We start from the raw sequence: 21,054 nt of genomic DNA, 5'->3' as shown, positions 1-21,054 counted from the left end.
TATGCAACCCTTTCTTTATCTAAACTAATTTCAAATTCCTATATTTGTCTAATTATGCTTCACTCTTTTCATTCTATTTATCTATCTACTGTAAGCATATTTCTTAAAACCAATTTCAAATAAATAAATTTTTGTTCCTTTCTCAAAATGTAATAATTAATATTGGGTAATCTTGATTTAAGGAAGGAAACACTTGTTTTGGAAGACATTTACCTGTTTTGGGCAGATTTTATCAATATTAAATATTGATGGGGACAAAATTTTAATGTGTTATCATCAACAAATTTTACTCTGCTCTTCTTTGCTGCATCAAAGTTGATCAGCAACTCCTTATAACAAGTCATATGATTCGAACATTCAAAATCCAGTACCATAACTCAGCCTGTGAATTTTAGCTCCCTACAATGGTGGTTACCATCAGAGTCAAAGGTTCTGAATCAGAATCCTCTTGTGTCACATAAGCCTCCTTATCTTGGTACTTCTTTTTCCCTTTATCCGCATAGCACTCATAGACATAATGTCCTAGTTTGTGACAATTAAAGCACTCCACACTTCTCTTATCTTTTTTCTTCTGATTCTTCTCTTATCTTTTTTCTTCTGATTCTTCTCTGATCTGCCCTTTCTTTCTGCTGTATCTGATTTGTCATCTTGATCATGCATGGCTCAGACTTCCAATCTCCCTTTGCTCGTTTCCCTTTTCTTTCCTCATTCTTGGAATGATGCACCTTCAAGGCTTGCTCAGAATTCTTTATCGGATTTCTATCAACTAGCCGCATCTCATGTGCTTCCAAGGAGCTCTGAAGTTTCTCAATCCTCATCATTGACAGATCTTTGAACTCTTCTGTTGCCACCACTATATAGTCAAACTTTTGTGGCATGATCTCATAATTTTCTCAACAATCATAAGCTCGGTGATGGATTCTCCACAACCCTTCATTTGGTTCGTGATCTCAGTATTTTGGTGAAGTATTCATAGATTATATCACCATCCTACATCTACAGTAGCTCATACTGCCTCCTAAGTGTTTGGAGCTTTACTTTCTTGATTTTCTCACTTCCAGCATGACTTCGAACCAGGATGTCCCGGGCCTCCTTCGCAGTGGTTGCATTTTGAATCCTTTCAAAATGGACATCATCAACACATTGATGAATTAAAAACAGCGCCTTGTTATCCTTCTTCTTGACCACTGCTTTCTGCACTTCTGTAGTACCGGAAAAAAACACTTGGCAGCCACCTTCAACCACTTCGCTGACATCTTAAAACTTGAACAACACACGCATTTGCGTGCTCCATTTATCCCGATTTTTCTCAGGGAATGTGATTATCACCACCAACCATCCTTTCTTCCACGTTTACTTGATCAAGAAGTGAACTCTTGGTCATAGATCACGTTCTTGATATCTCATTGTGTTGTCTCACACAACCAGTTTCACTAGATGTCAGGTTCTGTTAATACAGAAACACTAAAACTAACTTTTATTAACTGCACTAATACGCCCCTTCCAGCCCCCAAAGTTTCGGTAACAAAACCAACTTCTTCTTTAGCGCCGCCACCAACCCACCTCCTTCATCCTTTGTTTCCTTTACTCGGGAACAACAATCCAATAGAGATGGAGAATGACCGTGATGGGAGGTAGAGATGGAGATTTATAAGAGTTTTCTTCAATTTCTACCTCTGCCACATGTACAAGATGTATAGTTAACTCTAAAATAAATAATAATATTTTTTATTTTCATGTTTTATTTTTTTTATTTGTAAATTTTTTAATTCCATCAATTTATGGATTTCATTTTAAGTTATTAATCTACTTGCAGTTCCACCTGTCATATCATGATATGAATTGAGAATTTCCCAAGTGAAAAGGCATTCCCCTTCAAACTAAACGTGGGAAAGCAACTCTACGGTGAAAGGATTTATTGTTGTGGTTTTACAGTAAGAGACAAAAGAATAAAAAGGGAAATTGATATTTTATTGAACATAAACAATAAATATTTATACTATATCATTTGTAATCAATTTTGAAAAAACATCTCCTAAATTAATTAATTAAATAATGTATAAAATCTTTCTAAAAATAAGATAAAGATATATTTTTATTTAACTGCTTTGACTCTTTCAATCAAATACTATTTGAGTCACAAAATCCCAACAATCTCTTCCTTGACTCAAAGTCAACATATACTAAGTTTTTTCGTTCTTGACCGTATCATCTAAAGTTTTTTCACTTTTGGAAGTCTCGATCCGATCACAATTTCTTGCTTAGTCTTCACGTTTTTAGAATCTTTTGCAAATTTCTCATCTATTTGTAGTTGATCTTTTGGCTTTTTCGCATTTTCAACTTCTGCTTCGGGAAGAGTTGTCTTAGGATGCTTTTCTTCCTCTAATTTTTCTGGTTTAATATGACTTTAACACCCATTAGCTCTACTTTCTTGTCATTCAGAGATGAGATTCTTTTAGGTTCTTTGACATCTTTGTTTGTTGCTCTCCAAGATTTGTCTTTTGGAAAAGGCAACCTTGTTTGTTTTTCATATTGCAAAGTTGAGTATACGGGTGATTTCTCTTCTATTTTGGGAAGCCCTTGTACCTGCATATTGTCTTCAACCTTGTGCATAACAAATTGCTCTTCATCAATCAAATTCAAAGCAAAGCTCTTGTCTTTCATTCGAACTCTGAATAATTCTTTATTTCTGAATCTTTAATCATGCAGGTTTTATCTTCAAATAGAACTTTATAACCTTTCTCTAGAAGTTGGCCAACACTCAACAAGTTTTGATCAATTTCAAGAACGTATAGAACATTAGTAATTAATTTCAAACCTATGCAACCTTTGACCGCAATGGTTCCTTTGCCCTTCACTGTTATTTTTGTTCTGTTTCCAATTTTGACATCTGTGTTATAGGTTGCATCAAGATCTTTGAATAATTCTTTATTGTAAGTCATGTGGTTCGTGCAACCACTATCAATTAGCCAACTTTCTGTTGATCTTGCAGTGACAAAGCAAGAAACAACCAAAAGATCTTCTTCTTCACCCTCTTCAACAACAGCTTGTACATTCTCTTGTATATTTGATGACTTGCAGATTTTCTCCACATACCCTAATTGTCCATGGCATTTCACATCTGGCCTCCACCAACATTTCGTCTCTGGATGATTGTTTTTCTTACAAAAAGGACATGATGAAAAAACATGAAAGGATTTGCTATCATTTTTGTGGTTGAAAGACTTACCCTTGTTTTTCATAAATTTAGCTATCAAAGCCCCTTCAATATGACCTTCTTATCTCATGAGTTTTCTTTGTTCTGGAGTCTGAAGTGCAGTCAAAAGTTCTGCCAAGGTAATAGTAGAAAGATCTTTTGAGTTCTCTAAGGAAGTCAATGTGGCTTCATATCTTTCTGGAATTGTTACAAGTATATTTTAAACAATTCGAGAATCAAGGATATCAGTGCCAAGAAGACGTATTTTGTTTGCAATGCTGAGAAGCTTGTCTGCATAATCTTTGATTGTCTCCATAATCTTTGATTGTCTCCGAATCTTTCATCCTTTGCATCTCAAGTTCTCGAACCAGATTCAAAGCTTGCATTCCTTTGATTCTCTCACTGCCTTCGTACTTCTCCTTCAAAAACTTCCAGATTTCATATGCCGTTTTCAACGTCATTATTCTGTTGAAAATGACTGGAGATACGACTGCTGTTGAAAATGACTGGAGATACGACTGTGAACAAAATTGATTTGGCTTTGGATTTTCAAAGCCTCCTTTCTTTGTGATTTTTCATTTGAGCAACCGTAGGATTATCTGGCAAGGGAGACACTTCGTAGTCCTCTTCTACCGCTTCCCACACGCATCTAGATATGCTTCCATTTTGACAGCCCACATTTGATACTTTTGTCCATCAAATACAGGTATAGAAACAGTAGTAGTAAAGGATGTTTGAGATTTTGTGATTGTAGGTGTTTGTGGGTTATATCAAAGATCCCGTAAGATCCTTTTTGCTCTGATACCAATTGTTGTTGTTTTACCGTATAAGAGACAAAAGAATAGAAGAGAAACTGATCATTTTATTGAACATAAACAATAAATATTTATATTTATACTATATCATTTGTAACCAACTTTGAAAAAATATCTCTTAAATTAATTAATTAAATAATGCATAAAATCTTTCTAAAGAAATATATTTTTATTTAAATGCTTTGACTCTCAGTCACAAAATACCAACATTTATTTGGTCTAATTTAGAGTGAAGGTTGTTGATGGTGTCTCAAGATTAATCCTTGGGGTTCGTCTTTTATATCAGTCCAGTCAGATTTATCTTTTCTATGGGTCTTAAGAATTATCAGTTCCAAGAGGTATCGGTCATAAGGGGTTTTGTGCACAAAAAAAAAATATATACATCAAGGCGTGTCATTATCGGTGTTCATATTGATCATTGAAGGAATAACAGACGGTGAATTCTTTATAATAAAGACTTCATCTTGTCATTGCCAAGTTTCCGAAACCACGTAATTTCTGTGTCTTCATTCTCGTAAACAATATTTGGCTGTCTTTTATTGTATTGTATCTTTCTTGGTACTATACATCTTTCTTGAATTGTTCTTTTTGCAGTTTTGTTTACTTTCATCGATTCTTATGAACCAACACAAACACTTTGCCACTGAAAGTAATTCAAACTCGTTCTTTGTGTCAACCATTCAGGTCAGATTTAGTTATATTAACTGGTTTCTTGATTAATTTTAGTTAATGAGAAAACATACAGTTGAAGAAGACAACAAAAGCATTGCATGCTGCTGGATTTATTTATTATTTAGTCATAGACGCTACGTGGTGCTCGAGTTCTAGTTAACTAGTCCGATACTTTCCTCGCTCACGATGAGCGATTACAGCATACATTTTATTTTAGTATACGCTATTCAGTAAAAAGCGTTCAAAATTGAATACAGAGAATTTCTTCCCTTACTCCCCTCCTCCTTTTCCTTTTCTTGAGACTGCTTTTGCTGAGGCTGAGCATCCACAAAGTACGACTCCGTCTGCTTCTTTATTAGCTTCACAGTCTCCTCACCAGACCCGGGAAACGCAACCTCCAGCACTTGTCTAGGTATTTCGCTCATCACATTGTCTTTCTCACCTTCAAATTTTTAATCACGCATTAGTATTAAACAATAAACCCCATACGACAAGTTTCATCTGCCATAAAACAAAACACTATATTCAAATTGATGGCGATATGTAATATATATACCTGCAAGGAAGTTCCTCTGATTGTTCTCAGCATTGATACCGAAAGCAAAGAAATTCAGGCTGGAGGTAGCGTTGATGGCTACTGGATAAGTTGCTGGGATTACAAGTACATCCTCATCAGACAACTCAGCTCTATACCTCTGAACTTCCCCACTTTCCTCTTGTTGCTGTTCTCTTAAGCCAACAAGCTCAACGTTTGCTTCTCCTTCATTAACCACCAGAATGACTATAGACTTTGAATTGTAGTGTGGTAGAAGAAGAGCTCCCTGAATTTGTGAGAGAAGAAAAATCATTGTTTAATGTCTCAAAACTAGATTCTCGAACAAAAAGAGAGAGCGAATAGAAATCAACGGTCCAGTTATGTCTTCAAGGTGTTTCGCCTTACCTCCTTCATATTCACAAAACTGACAAAGACATCCATGTCGTGAAGCTGAGGATTTTTCTCTGGAGTGATCTCATAGAACTTTCCCAACGTGTTGGAGTAGATGGGGCTGCCGCTTCTCAAGTTGAATGGCTTATCTTTAGAAGAAATAGTTTTCTTTGAACTAGATTTGGCATGTTTGCTCAGCTTCCGAATCTGTTCCTTTGTCAGTTTCACAATCACTCCCTCTTGCCGACTCTCCTCGTCTTGCTGCTTTCCCTCCTCTCCAAACAGAACCCTGTTTATCTTCTCGAATTGGGTCTGTGCAACCGTAAAATACACCACACAATTAAACGTAATAAAAACATATAATTGTAAGATTTAGACAAACCTTTAAATGGAGTTGAAAATAATTAGATGGAGTGTTGCTTGCTTACATCGAACGAGGCCTCCAGAGTTTTCTTGCTGAATCCTTGCAAGTAGGATTGTTGGACTTCAGTGCTAGATAGGAAGAATGGCTGCAGAGAAAAGAAAAAGATTGATCTTTTGTAAAGAAATTAGAAAAAGAATTAATCAAATAATTCATTATAAAGAAAAAGAAGTACCTCAAGTCTGGCAGGGTTGTTAATGGGTCTGGCAAGTACCATCACTTTCAGTGTTTCCTCGTTGTCAGGGTTAATCAAATGCAAAATTGTCCCTGCAGGGATTTTCTGAACATCGCCATTCTGGAGGTTGTAAGAGTCTCTGTCGTCGGGGTTCTCGAGGGTAAGTATGGCTCTCCCTGTGATTAACAAATTAGTTAGCGTTAATTATAGAAGCCGAAGCAAATGGTGATGTTGTTTAGTGAGATGTAGTTAGTTAATTACCGCTGAGGATGATGATGATGTAATCAGCGTCGACATGGTGGGGGAGAAGGAGGGTGTGGGGTCTGAGCTGGACTTCCAAAAGACGGTAGTCTTCAAGATTCTGAAGTTGTTTGGATTGTTGGTCGAACCTCTGGAGGAGGCGAATGTGACCATGTGAGTTCTTGAACAAAGAGTGGAACCTATTAGAGCTGAAGTGAAAAGGGTTCTCTTGTTTCCTTGATGACTCAGAACCTTCACTCTCATGTTCGCGAGGTGGGAGAGGGAGAGGGATAGGGATAGGGAATGGGATAGGGAATGGACGTGGTTGTCTGCTTTCATCTACTTCTTGATGTTCTTTATCCTCCTTGAGGAGATTGCAACGAGCGTGGCATGCTTGGAACCTGTACGTGCTTTTCTCGCTACCGCAACTCCGGAGGCACTTGTTGTGCCAGAGGTTCTCCTTTTCCCAGTACGCAATGCCAAATGAGACTGAAACTGAGGCCAGGAAAACAATCCCCAGCAACAGCAACAGTGGGAACCGCGATCTCATCATAGTATCTTTAATTAACTACTACTGTACTAGGAAAATATTGCAGTGACTCCGAATGATGAAAAGGTAGAGAGATGGCGGGTATTTATAGTTAGAGAAGAGACGTGAGTGTTGTTAACAGCGAAGGACATTTGGGTGGTGGTTAACATGCAGAATGACGAGTGTTGAAATGAACAAAATGGGGTTGTTTTGTTTGTGGGTTGAGTCGGTGATGTTTTGGGTTGCATGCTAGACACCTTGGTGAGTACGTGTTGTTGCGCATGGCATTTGGGGTCCAGTTCTCTCAGATTCCTGAACTTTAGCGGTAGTAGACAAGTGAAACCAAGTGAAAGTGTGGTGTGGTTATGTTTTATTTAAGAATAATAATATCACGACCCCCTTTACATTTCATACACGCTACAAGGATAAAATGATAAAAAAAAGTGTATATTTTTGTACTATTTTAAAAAAAGAGAATAAAAAGTAAAGGTAGTATCAAATGTAAAAATCTTTACTCTTTATTTAATTTTTATCAACTTGATCATTTGTTTCAAAAGCACTTCTAAGTTGTCTTCTTATTGGTCTTCCTTAGCACATTATATCTTTTCTCCTCTATGCCCTGGCCAGTCATACGTTTACTCTACATAAGCCGGAAGCCCTTTTAAAGTAGGAAACAATTAAATTATTGAATAATAATAGTCAAGATCTAACGATTAACAACACAGATATCCGATCTTAGTTGATAAATAGGTCTATTTAACAAAAATTAAGGTAAACGATAACTAGAGATATTAGACCAGAATTGAGTCGTAATTAAAGTTTTACTACTTGAAGCTCATGCCGGCCGTGGTTAAAGTTTTATTACTCGAAACTCATGGCAAAAACTATAAATACAAATAAAAAATAAGAGATATGTAATCACAATTACTACATTTAATATGTACGAACAGTTTACTAACTTAAGATAACTTTTGGTAGGTACACCTTCAAATACTAGAGAAAAATCAAGACCAAAAGAAGAGTTACCGAACAACAGAAAAAGTCGTAAAGGTGTTTGAAGTGACTCATGAAACACTTTGGTGTTTTCCTTAATCCCTTAGCACATTAATCATGTGCCACATAATTTAATGCTTCTTAAGGCCATCATATTCACTCTCCAGCCAAGTCATTTTGCTCTGATTTTAAATTGTGATTCCGTAAACAAAATCAATTTTTTCTTTTCTTGGTACATAGAGAGACCGACTATCAATTATAAGTAGAGTTCTTAGCTTGTCCGAAGGTCAGTCCTAGTTGAAAAAGGTTTTTAAGAAGATTTCTCGAATGGAGATAAGACAATTTTTTACTTTTCAATATTAGGATTAAGATTAAGATGAATTTTGTCTTTAAAATTTTAATTAATTTATATAAAATTATATATTTTATTAAATAATCTTTAATTATAATTTTATTATATTTAAATTAATATTTTTATATCTTACTTATTATTACATTATTAAATAAAATATGTAATATATAATTTAATATAATTATTGTCTCTAATCTATTTATTAATTCTATAATCTTTTATAGAAGAAATTTATAATCTTTAATAAAACAATAATATAGTGTGATAATGTTTCAAACACGATAAAAAACCTAAAATCTAAAAAAAATGAAAATATTATATTAATTCTAATAAAATTTATACTAATGTTTTTTATAATTATTAAATATATATTTATTGTATATTGAAACAAAAATCAACATATAACAAAAATATTCATAAACTTGTTATTTATAAATTTATTATTTTGAACTTTTAAATTGAGATGTCTTACTTAATTATCTAGATAAATTTTTCGCATAAAATTAGATGAATATTTTATATACTCTAAAAATAATGTTTAACAAAAAAAGTATTAAAGATGTTTAGTCAATCAAAAATTTCAATGTTTTATGTTGTTGAAAGATTTTTCTATAGAACCAAGTTTATTTAATCTTTTTACAAAATCTATATTAGTATGATTTTAATGTTGGTATATAGTTATTTGAAAAATTAAAAAATAATTAGATTTGTAATAAATTAAAAGTTAATTGTAATTTTTTCTTGTATTAAAAATAAATATATTTTAAAAGAAAAGTCTATAAGATTTTTGTAGATACTTTGATTTCATGCTTTTATTTAATTAGGGATTTTTTGGTTCTATAAACTTTTATGGTATTAGTCCATAGGAGTCAAAACCAAACTATGTAAAAGGAACTAAATTGACAAGTCAAAGTAGGCATGATGACTTTTATTATTTTATTTTTATTCTTGAAATAAAAATTTATCTTCATCTCATCTTATATATAATTGCTTGTTTTCTTGTAATTTTAATATCAATTAATTAATTTTTATAAAAAATTAAAATTTATTTTAAAAAATATAATATTATTAAATACTTAAAATCATAATATCATTGTAGTCTCATATTTTTTAATGTTAGGTATTTAAAAATATATTACAATTATAAGGAATTTTAAATATAAATATCAAATCACAATTTAATAAAAGTAAAATAATTATATATAATATTACCCAATTATACATAAATAAAATTTCATGAAGATTAAAATATTCATTAATTAATTTTGTAAACATTAATGAAATAAAATGGTAAACTTAAAAATATTTTTGAAAAATTATAAAAAAAATATATTCAAGTTAAAAAATATTTTGAATTTTTATTTATTTCCTTTCTTTGAATTATAGTAAAGTTTCGTTTCTTATACATAAATAGATATTATAATATATTACTTAAACGAAACTATAAACTAATAATAATTCGAAACTAAACATAAATCTTTATTTTTTAACATTAATCTATATTAAATAATTTAAAAGAAAATTATAACAATAACGTTAAATTATTATATTATAATAAATGAAACATTCTTATATAACTACATTAATAAAATTACATTTATAAGAAAGAATTAAAAAATTAAAATAATTTTAAAACTTATTAAAACAATATTATACATTATAAAAATAATCAACAAATAAAAATATAAAAAATAACCATATGAAAAGAAAATGATATTATACACCATATCACAAAGAAAATTTGGAATAGGTTGACTGACTTTAATCTTACAAGTAATTTCGGAAGACATAGTTTTGCCTTGTAGTAAAAAAGTAGGGTATATTGTTTTTGTCAATCTCCTTCAAGTGTATCTAAAGCCTTGTGCTTTGCTTTCAAAATCCTCCAGGTAGTCATTCCAATACTATAGGACTTCTTAACATCATATAATCTTATTTGTTGTCATATTTTTCACATCTCTTGATTTTTCCATCACAACTTTTGACACTCAATCCATATTTGCATTCTTGAACACTTATGCATGTCATTGAATATTTTAACTCGAAAACTATAAGAGCTACCAACTTTACTTTCTAAAATTAAAAACCCAATCTCTTTTTGCAAACAACTCTATGATGGCTTGTTTGAACTCTTTCAATGAACAAAATTCCTTCCTCAAATTGAATTTGAAGCTTTTACACATATGTTCAACCTAATGTTTGAAAATTTATCATCACTAGCCAACTTTTCACTAATCTACTCTTTCTATTTCATGGTGGTCACCTCTTTGACTAGTATGGAAACAACCAGGACCAATATCATAATTCACTTTTCTTCCCTCTATTCCCTTTTTTTGCACTAAATGTTTTCCATCTTTTCAATACATCATTCACATTTTTATGTGATTTATCTTTCACTCCAAACCTACATTGGTCGTCCTGCATGTTCATCTTCACTGTCTAGCTCTGTTTCTTCAACTGACTCATCGCATCGATAATAGTAACCATGTCTTGATTTTCATTATCCAAATGTGAATCTAAGTTCTACATTGCATAGAAATGATAAAGTAAAACATTATATAAAGATGAAATACCCATTAACTTATTGTCTTAAGGTTTTGGGTACAAAATGGTGTCAATCCTTTATATGATAGAACTCATATCTTATTGGTAGTGTGTTTTCCCGGTGAACCTTCTCTTTGATAAACCCAACTATGATATAAAAATAAGAAAGTAAAACACTATATAAGAGTCACTAATCCATTGTTTTAAAGATTTTAGACAGAAATGATGTCAATCTTTTATATGTTTGGACTCATTGTGAACATCCAACACTACCGTCATCACTCGTATCAATCTTATCATCCTTAACTTTAGTATCATCATCACTGATTCTAGACTCAACACCAAAATCACTAACAGCAACACATTTCTTGATCACTTGCCTACTTTTTCCAAGCGAAGTCTGCAACTGCTCACAACATATTTCCACCACCTATGTTCCTAGCAACCAAAACGAGATGAATGCAAAGGTTTAACACCCACACTAGCAGCAGGGAAATCTTTTTCCGTGTGCACTGACTTCCTTCCACTATTACCTTCGAAGCCACAATTTCCACCACCCCAATTCTTGGAGTGCTATATCTTCTAAAAAGGTAAAACGTATCGCCTTCCTATATCCATACACAAGCTGCATGTTAGTCTACTTAACTCCGTTGACTAATGAGAATGCCATTCATGTATTAATAAAATATGAGAACGAAAGTGGTATAAAATATTTGAAAAAAAAAAGTTAATTTAACATAAAAGTTCAGAAACAAAAACCATACTTAACTCTATACACATCATGTTTTCATTTTAATTGATTGTTTAATTTTCAAAAAATAACACAAAATAAAATGAATTTGCTTCGACTATGTTATTTGTGATTGAAAGAATAGTTGACACCCACCACAAGCGATATGTAAGTCGCAACTTTTGAAGACATAATTAACTGACAATTAAAACACTTATATTTTAATTTTAATATATTTGTGTATATTAATATATTTAAAATATAAAAAAATATACATTTATATAAAGAATTTAACACTCCAAAATATTTCTTTAACACTACGGAATTTTTTATAAATATTTACTAGATTTTGACAACACAAAAGTAATTATTAAATATTTATTGAATATATGTCCTCTTAGGGTTAAATATGTTTTTAGTCCCTAAACTATTGGCCGTTTTTGGTTTTCGAAAACTACTGGCCGTTTTTGGTTTTCGAAAATATGTTTTTAGTCCCTAAACTATTGGCCGTTTCTGGTTTTCGTCCCTCTTTCAAAGTAAGGTACAATTTGGTCCTCATTCTTTTCTAAACGTTCGTTTTAGTCCTCGGAATTTTGGTTTTAGACCAAATTTTTAAACAGTGTTTAGTTTTTGAAGACTAAAACGAACGTTTCGAAAAGAATGAGGATCAAATTGTACCCTTAAGTTAATATTAGTTTATACTGACTAGGAAATAACAGGTAATAATATTAAGGATGCATGGCCTAGGAAATAATAGGCAACAATAATATTGTAGGATACTCAGTATTTATAAATGTACTTTCATTTAGATCTATATTTTATTGCATACTACTTGTGTGCTATGTGAAACATGGTGATAACTTCTAACAAAAAGAATTTATAGAACCAAACAAAAATAACCTATCATTTAATATATTATTTGTTCTCTCTCTAGATATATATAAAGAGATGTTTTAATGCACCAAAAATCCTCTCCATATATTAAGTGTAAATATATTTGTTCTCTTTAAATATATATTAAGATGCATTTGTTGTTCCCTAGATATATATTAAGACATACCAAAAATCTTCCCCTCTCTACGTGATGCATAAAAAAAAATCTATGTGTTAAGTGTTGATGCATAAAAAGTCTTCGGTTGTTCTCTCTAAAATATATTAACTGGTAGAAGCATTTTGTTGGTATAAATGAATTATTTAAAAAATATATATCACAGCCAGCATCATTTAAACAGTTAGTTGACCTATCAGTGTTCAACTTTACAAGATATCCGATGTTTTATGACATCAACATTTTGTAAGATTTGCTTCATTTCATACTTTATTCATATAACTTAGGGTCAGAGTATATTTATTTTAGTATTTTGGTACCCAGCAGCCAACCATCAAATTAGCTTAACAGAAAACAGAGAGTTAAGAAAAAACACGGCATCATTTATATATGCTCCATTTGTTTATTCGGGTTGGGCTCATTTATTGTTTAAATGGTCCGATACATATTTCCAAGCTCTCTCTATATGAGCTCTTCCACCGTACATACATTTTACTTCATATTTATTCAGTACACAAATGGACCCTTTCCTCCCTTACGCGCCTCCTCCCTTTGCTGTTGCTCAGGCTGTGCATCCACAAACTGGGATTCGCTCTGCTTCTTTATCAGCTTCTTTACCTTCTCACCAGACGCAGGGAACGTGACATCCAATACCTCTGTAGGTATCTCGCTTATCACATTGTCTTTCTCACCTTCAAATTTTCAATCACGAATTCACAATCGTTAATAAACAACCTCATCACCCAACTTTCATGTGGCATAAAACAAACAAGAGATATACCATATATATATACCTGCAAGGAAGTTCCTCTGGTTGTTCTCAGCATTGATGCCGAAAGCAAAGAAATTCAGATTGGAGGTTGCGTTGATGGCAACTGGATAAGCTGCTGGGATTACAAATACATCGTGTTTTGACACCTTAGCTCTGAACCTCTGCACTTCCAACATTTCCTCTTGCTGCTCTTGCTGCTGCTGTTCTTGTTCTCTTAGACCAACCAGTTCAATGTTTGCTTTTCCCTCATTGATCACCAGTATCACCATGGCCTTAGAATTGTAGTGTGGCAGAAGAAGGCTTCCCTGAAGTTTTTCAAAAACAACCATTATTTAATTATGATCTCAGTACTAAGATCTTATAATTATGACGTTACAGTGAATAATAGAATTCAATTGCTGAGATTGTCCACGCGGTTTTTCCTTGTATTTATTACCTCTTTCATATCTACAGAACTGAGGAACACGTCCAAGTCCTTAAGTTGCGGGTTTTTCTCCGGTGTGATCTCGTACAACTTTCCAAATTTGTTGGAGTAGATGGGTTTTTGGTTTCTCAGGTTGAATGGTTCATCGTCGGAGGAAAGAGATTTCTTTGAACTAGATTTGGCAAGGTTGGTCAGTTCCCGAATCTGTTCCCTTTTAAGTTCCACAATCACTCCCTCTTGCTGACTCTCCTCGCCTTGCTGCTGTTGTCCCTCCTCTCCAAAGAGAACCCTGTTTATCTCCTTGATGTCGCTCTATAAAAATCATGCAAATATAGATAATGATATCATTAAAAAAACGTGAAATTTAGACAAACTAGTAGCTGAATGGCAGCGCAAATATGTGGTTGCTTACATCGAAGGAGGCCTCTAGAATATTCTTGCTGAATCCTTGCAGGTAGGATTGTTGGGCTTCTGTGCTAGATAGGAAAAAGTCCTACAGGCCAAACATTTATCATCACACGTGGAGAAAAAATGCAAGTTAGAATAACAAAAATTAGTTCAGAAGGCAGTACTTGAAATCTGTGAGGGTTGTTAACGGGTACGGCGAGTTTGATTATTCTGAGATTCTCGTTGTCGTCAGGGTTAACCAAAAAGAAAATGGTTCCCGCAGGGATTTTCTGGGCATGACCTTGCTCAAGAATGTAGGAGTCTCTGCCGTCAGGGTTTACCAAGGTGAGTACGGCTGTCCCTGTAATTAACAAATTGATTAGCATCACTGGTGCAGGAGAAGGAAAGTGTGATGATGTTAAGTCAATAGCGATTATAGTTGATTACTTACCATTAAGGACAACTAGGAGGAAATCGGCATCAGCATGGTGAGGAAGAAGGAGGGTGTTGGGTTTGGACTTGAACTCTACAACACGGTAGTTTTCAAGATTCTGCATTTGTTTGGAGCGTTGGTCGAACCTCTGGAGGACCCGAATGCGACCAAATTCGTTTCTGTATAGAGTGCGGAACCACCTGTCAGAGTTGAAGTAGAAAGGGTTATTTTTTCCACTTGAAACCGACACTTCTTCTCGGCTCTCATGGTGTACGATGCCGAAGGAGACAGAAAGTGATGCCAGGAAAAGAATTCCCAGCAACAGCGGCAGTGGAATCCTCGCTCTCACCATAGTATTGTATTAGTGAATATTGGCGGAGTTATAATGCAATACTTTGATGGATGACTCTGAATGATGAAAAGGTGGAGAGAGATTGCGGGTATTTATAGTTAAAGAAGAGACGTGAGTGTTGTTAACAGCGAAGGACATTTGGGCGGTGGTTGACATGCAGAGTGACGAGTGTTGAAATGAACAAAATGAGGTTGTTTTGTTTGTGGGTTGTTGGTGATGTTTTGGGTTGCATGCTAGACACCTTGGTGAGTACGTGTTGTTGCGCATGGCATTTGGGGTCCAGTTCTCTTAGATTCCTGGACTTTGGCTGTTAGTAGACAAGTGAAACCAAGTGAAAAGTGTGGTGTGGTTATGTTTTATTTAATTTTTATTAACTTGGTCATTTGTTTCAAAAGCACTTCTATAAGTTGTCTTCTTATTGGTCTCTCTTAGCACATTATACCTTTGACTGTTTTCTTTAACAGAATCCCGTAGCACATTAATCATGTGCAACACATAATTTAATGCTTCTTAGGGCCATCATATTCACTCTCCAGCCAAATCATTTTGTTCTGATTTATTATATTTTAATGCTACTTGGTCAGCCAGTGACAATATTGATTATTATTTAATCGGAATGATGGGCACATTAAAACTTAACAGATTACAATTTAAAAATAAGTAAAGTATAAATGTATAAAATTTTATAATCAATAGTTTTACTTAAAACATAAAAATTTGTTTATTTAATCATTAAGTTTATATTTTTTATTATTTTAGTTATTTATATTAAATTTGATTAAAATTTAACAAAAGCATAAATAATCAAATAACTTATATTTTAGTATATTATATAAAATATGCATTACATCAAATATATGATAATATATAAATGAAGTTTATACATATATATTATCAATGCGATAGAATTATTGAATGATGAATGTATCCTATTGTACAGACAGAGACATTAAATGATATATTAATTCAATTTAGAATTATTTAATGTATTTTATATAAAATTTAAAATCAATAATTATATGGAGAACTAGTCTAAAATGTTTATGTATTTTAAGAAGATTAGTATATTTTTCGTGATTGCACCGGTTATTAAAAATTAAAAATTTCCATACCAATTCGCTGGTAAATCTTTAAAAATTTTATGTTTTTCAAGATTTAACATTCCTTTTATCCTCTAACAATGTCAAATTTTTTCAAGTTGTATAGGTTTAGTTTAAGATTAGTTTTATAATTAAGTATTTTCTTTTTCTATTTTTGTACATGGGTTGATAGATCAATTCAGCCCACGAGAGATTTAACTCAGATGAGTGAAGTCCAATTTCTGACCCATTATAATTGCAGTAAAAATATTTTAAAAATAATACTATTTTTAAAGGACTTTAACTATCAATATATTCAAATAATTACCAGAGCTCAATCTGAACTAAAAACATATATTTTAACTCTTTTTTAAAATAAAAAAAATGAATTTCCTAAAAAGACTGAAATTAACTTAAAAGATATAGAAGTAAATAAATTAGTTAGGGAAAAGAATGTTGGAACTTTGGCTAAAATTATAATTATTTCTTAAGTTTTTATTTGAAAAAGTGTAGATGTTAAATTGATTTATTTATTTTGGTTGAAAGATATTTAACCCTTTCACCCACTATTCTGACATGGAATTTGAAAGACGATGAAAAAAAAGAAAGTATAGGAAGGTGATTTGGATAGAGAGTATTAGAAAAACGAAAGGTGGTGCCAACTGTTTCTTAGCTATGAAAGCAATTATGGCTATTTTAACTAGCCGGTGTCCACTATGAGATAGCAGTCTTCATATATTTGTGAGGTTTCTATCCCAACAACATCCATGGTCCATCCATTCCTCTTTTGGATAACTTGACAAAATCTTAAAACAGTAATGTTTTTCAAATCTCTTCACAATATTTTCTCTTAGATTTCTTTACAGATTCAACAAAAAGTGGTCCCACTGTAATCTCTCCTTCTTCTTCTTAAAAGGAGGGTAAAGTAAGTGTGAATCATGAATATTGTGTTTAATGGTAAAGCAGTTCGATAAATATCTATTGTCAAAATTCATTACAGAGGGACTATAGAGTTTCCAAACAAGCAATTATGAAGTTAACTTTTCTCCTTTCTACAAAAAGAATTATCAAACCAAAAATTTATAACAATTCATGTAATATATAATATATAACTCGAGATGGTGATGAGACACCTAGGATACACATGAGTTTGATTATTCTATTTTTATTTTCTTGAACAAAAATTTATTCTTATATTAATGAATATAACTTTTTTTGTTTATTTCTCATTATATCACTAGTTTTATTTAGTGTTTTAAATATTAACAAAATATTTTTTTACAAAAAAAATATTATAAAGCATTCAATGTTAAAAAAACATACTTCTTTTTATACAATGTCAAATAAAAGAAAGTTATAATGATATAAATATCTAATAATAATTAGAAAAAAAGTCAAATAATTATAAAAAGAGTAAAAACTGTTAAATATATGTATTATAGAAATAGGTTATGAAATCAAGAAAAGAAGATATGTTAATAGAAGTTTTATAGGTTACCTTATGGAAGTGTTTTAATAATTTGAAAGGAGATGATTATGTGTTGGAAATATATATTGGTATAAATTTAAAGAAATTAATTAATATCTGATTAATGACCAATTTAAATACTAATTTTTTGATATACAGAAATTGATAATTAATATTAATGATAATTTAGCATTCAATTTATTAAATAATTATAATTTTTTATTTATAATAGAAACTATTTTTCGCACCAATTATTTTTTATCTTTAAAATTGATTTATATTTAAAGATTTTCTTATAGTTTTTTCATGATACCATGTGGATTTTAAGTGAAATTTAAGCTTATAAAATCTAGTCAATGTAAAACTTTTAAAACTATTTAAAAAGAAAATAAGACAAATATATTGATGCTCATCTATTTCTTTATTTAATTAAAAATAAATAAATATTACAACTATTTACATTTATATTCCATCAATACACGGAAATTACCTATGGCCTGTCCTTGTTGAATTAAAAGTGTAGAAAACCACTGTGGCGGGTTAAATTGGAAATGAATTTATGATCGGTTTGTTGGAGAAATTGGAGTGTTGTAAACTTTTTTATTATTTTTTTTACAACTTTTAAAGTGAGAAAATTTACATTGTATAAAATTGTATTTATTTGGTTATATGTCAATTTATATAGCATTTAATCCATGATATGATCTTTTACCTAATTTATAATCGATAGACAAATGACATAATAACATTTTAAATGTAAACTTTTATTTTCAAAAAAACATTAGAGCAAGAAAATTTTATCCTTAAACAAAATTCAATTAATGTATTAAATTATTTTTTAAAATTATAAAAAATTGAAATGAAAATAAAAATTATACAAATATTAAAGTTAAACTTGTTATAATATCTTAAAAAATATATGGAGCGCAATAAAACTCTCTCTTAAAGGGAAATAAAATCTCATGATAAAATACTACGCTTAAAACTTAAACTATAATATGATAATATTGAGATAAACTCACAATATTCACAAATTGGTTCCACTCCCAATGATGCTAGAAAAGTAGTTTTTTTTTTATCATAATTCACAATACAATAATATTTGAAAGAAATTCAATAATTTTTCTCAAAAAATGACTTAATTATTCTTAAATATTAATAATAACGCAATATTTATTTTTATTAATTAACTATACTTGTATATTGGATTACCCATTTACTTAAGAGTACCCCACGTTCTTTAACTTCTTATTTTCAAGATTTATTTCTAATAGGTGCTTTACTGTGGCTTATTATCCATTTATCTCTTTAATTTGATATTTATTTGAAGTTAATTGTGATGAGTTTAAGTATTATATATATATATATATATATATATATATATATATATATATATATATATATATATATATATATATTAGATCCTAATTAATTTTATTTTGTTTTTATAAATTGTAAAAATTAGTTCAACATCATGATCCACCTCGAGTTTCCGTCGACTTTAGTAAAAGAATAGAACACAAACTTTTAATTGGTCATGCATTAAGTTCATAATGTATAGGGTTAGTCTACAAATTTTAGGAGTTGCTTTCATCTTGTTATGAATATTGTGTGTTGATGAACAAAGAGAAGAGAGAGTTGTTTTCTGATGGAAAAAATTTCATACAAAAACATTATCTATGAGAATTACCATACTAATAAAAAAAAGAAAATAAAAATAATTAATAGAAGAATATAATGTAAAAACTCCAAAATAAAAAAAAAATCATAATCGTTATCTAATGAGAATCATAAAAAATAATATTATGTGAAAAATTTCACAATACGTAGATCATTATCACGTGTCTTTTTATACCACATACTTTCCAAAAACAATAGTTTACACCAAACTTCATAATACTTTATTACAAAAATATAAGTCAAATACAAACTTAAAATATTTTTAATATGAGTGTCTAAACATAATGGATTTTAAGTCCATTATATAATTATTTTCACACGTTTCACTTCGTTATCTTAGGTGATGTGAGACTTTCCAATATATATTACTTTTATTGATCCAATAATTTTCATCATGATTAAAATAAATACATTCCTTTTTATTTTCATTGTCTACTACACCAATAATCATTCACACTCCACCAAAAAGAATAAACTCACTTAAAATTAAATCATTCTAAGAATTTCCTTTTTTACTGTACACTTGTATATCAATGTTAACCAATGCCCATAGATAATCACCACATATGCTACATCAATATTAGCCAATGTTCATGCACAATTACCACTAGTAAATACTCATACTTTCACATGTGATAACATACAAATGACATTGCAACTAAGGTGATTTTCTCACAAGGAATTAATCTTTTTTATGTGGAAGTTCATATTAAGCTAAAATTACATAGCAAATTAATCATATCCTATTGAACTATAAAGTCTAATATCACTAATAAGAAAAAACATTATGAAGAGCATTAATGTATGTATTCTCGATAATTACCTTATATTTTACGAATAGATAAAATAAGATAAAAACAACCAATACAAAAATATTACATGAAAACTTAAAAAAAAACACAATCATTGTTTAATGACAAACAATAACATATGCGAAAAATTTTACAATACATAAAACACTCCCCGTGTCTTTAACTAATGTGTTTAAATACTAAAACTTTAAGTCGATTATATACTTAGTATCACGCTCTTTTTATTTTAGATGATATTAAACTTTTTAAGATGTGTTACTACCGAGTAGGTTCGACCGATCGGGCATGCTTAGTCAATACAAGTAGCTGGGACCGATTGTCCAATCAGACCGACCGGGCACGTAAGGTGGATGGAAGCCGATCATTCCCGGTCGAACGCCAAGGTAGTACCCGCGAACTCTCCAGCCGTTGGCCGAAGACAGCTTTTGAATGATCATGAATGCGTAATTAATGGTGTAACGTTCATTGTCGAGCAGTTAAAGTGGGCATTGATCGTCATTAAGAGGTAAATTAATGGATAATATTCTTTGAAACCATATAAATAACAATCGATTCAGAAGGTAAACTCTCTGATTTTGACTAATTTCACTAGACTTGCGAAGATGAATTCTGACTTGATCGTCGGAGTATTTTCTGCAGGTCACCCCACTTTGACATTGAGAGAGGAAAAGTCAGGAGGGAAGACGGAAGCGAGAAGGACCGATCGAGGAGGAGAGTTCCCGAGCGGTAGCAGCCTTTTAAATTTTAAATTTAGAGTTTTTCTAATGTTATAATTAAATAAGGTTGATAAGTACAAATAATATTAACATTTAAGAAACTGAGAGTTGAAGATAATTGAGTAATTATGATATCTTAAATTTTTATAATATATGTGAAATATTATGAGAGATCTCCGTATAGAAGCAGTTGGGTGCTTCTTGTGGTCGAACTGTATGCTCCAATTGGAAGAACAGCAGGCATTACCAAGCTTTGGATAAGCAATCCAAGCATCAACTATCCAAAACTCTGGA

General features: G+C 31.3%; 2 protein-coding genes across 2 annotated transcripts; both read right to left on the bottom strand.

The window, feature by feature from the left end:
• Positions 1–4,756: 4,756 nt before the first annotated feature.
• On the bottom strand, positions 4,757–7,069 carry LOC124836457 (beta-conglycinin beta subunit 1-like). Its single transcript, XM_047311622.2, has 6 exons — positions 6,466–7,069; positions 6,205–6,380; positions 6,037–6,117; positions 5,624–5,920; positions 5,240–5,504; positions 4,757–5,125 (listed from the first exon to the last, which is right to left on the bottom strand). The coding sequence occupies exons 1-6, from the start codon at positions 6,995–6,997 to the stop codon at positions 4,911–4,913; spliced, it is 1,566 nt and encodes a 521-aa protein (XP_047167578.1). The 5' UTR covers positions 6,998–7,069; the 3' UTR covers positions 4,757–4,910.
• Positions 7,070–12,999: 5,930 nt separating this feature from the next.
• Positions 13,000–15,073, bottom strand: LOC124836469 (beta-conglycinin beta subunit 1-like). Its single transcript, XM_047311633.2, has 6 exons — positions 14,672–15,073; positions 14,406–14,581; positions 14,246–14,326; positions 13,846–14,145; positions 13,432–13,714; positions 13,000–13,329 (listed from the first exon to the last, which is right to left on the bottom strand). Exons 1-6 carry the CDS (start codon positions 15,003–15,005, stop codon positions 13,145–13,147), a joined length of 1,359 nt encoding a protein of 452 aa, XP_047167589.2. The 5' UTR covers positions 15,006–15,073; the 3' UTR covers positions 13,000–13,144.
• Between the last annotated feature and the right edge of the window lie 5,981 nt (positions 15,074–21,054).

The sequence above is a fragment of the Vigna umbellata genome, chromosome 8 (assembly GCF_029865625.1).
Source record: "Vigna umbellata cultivar VRB3 chromosome 8, Vumbellata_1.0, whole genome shotgun sequence".
Lineage (NCBI taxonomy): Eukaryota > Viridiplantae > Streptophyta > Magnoliopsida > Fabales > Fabaceae > Vigna > Vigna umbellata.
This window is presented reverse-complemented; position numbering and strand designations above follow the sequence as displayed.

Coding starts and splice junctions, on each gene's coding strand:
- LOC124836457 (XM_047311622.2), bottom strand. CDS start 6,997: ATGATGAGATCGCGGTTCCCACTGTTGCTGTTGCTGGGGATTGTTTTC. Junction 6,118..6,204: donor ACAACCCTGCCAGACTTGAG/GTACTTCTTTTT, acceptor TTTTCTCTGCAG/CCATTCTTCCTATCTAGCAC. Junction 5,921..6,036: donor CTCTGGAGGCCTCGTTCGAT/GTAAGCAAGCAA, acceptor ACGGTTGCACAG/ACCCAATTCGAGAAGATAAA.
- LOC124836469 (XM_047311633.2), bottom strand. CDS start 15,005: ATGGTGAGAGCGAGGATTCCACTGCCGCTGTTGCTGGGAATTCTTTTC. Junction 14,146..14,245: donor TTCTAGAGGCCTCCTTCGAT/GTAAGCAACCAC, acceptor TGATTTTTATAG/AGCGACATCAAGGAGATAAA. Junction 13,330..13,431: donor CCAGAGGAACTTCCTTGCAG/GTATATATATAT, acceptor GAAAATTTGAAG/GTGAGAAAGACAATGTGATA.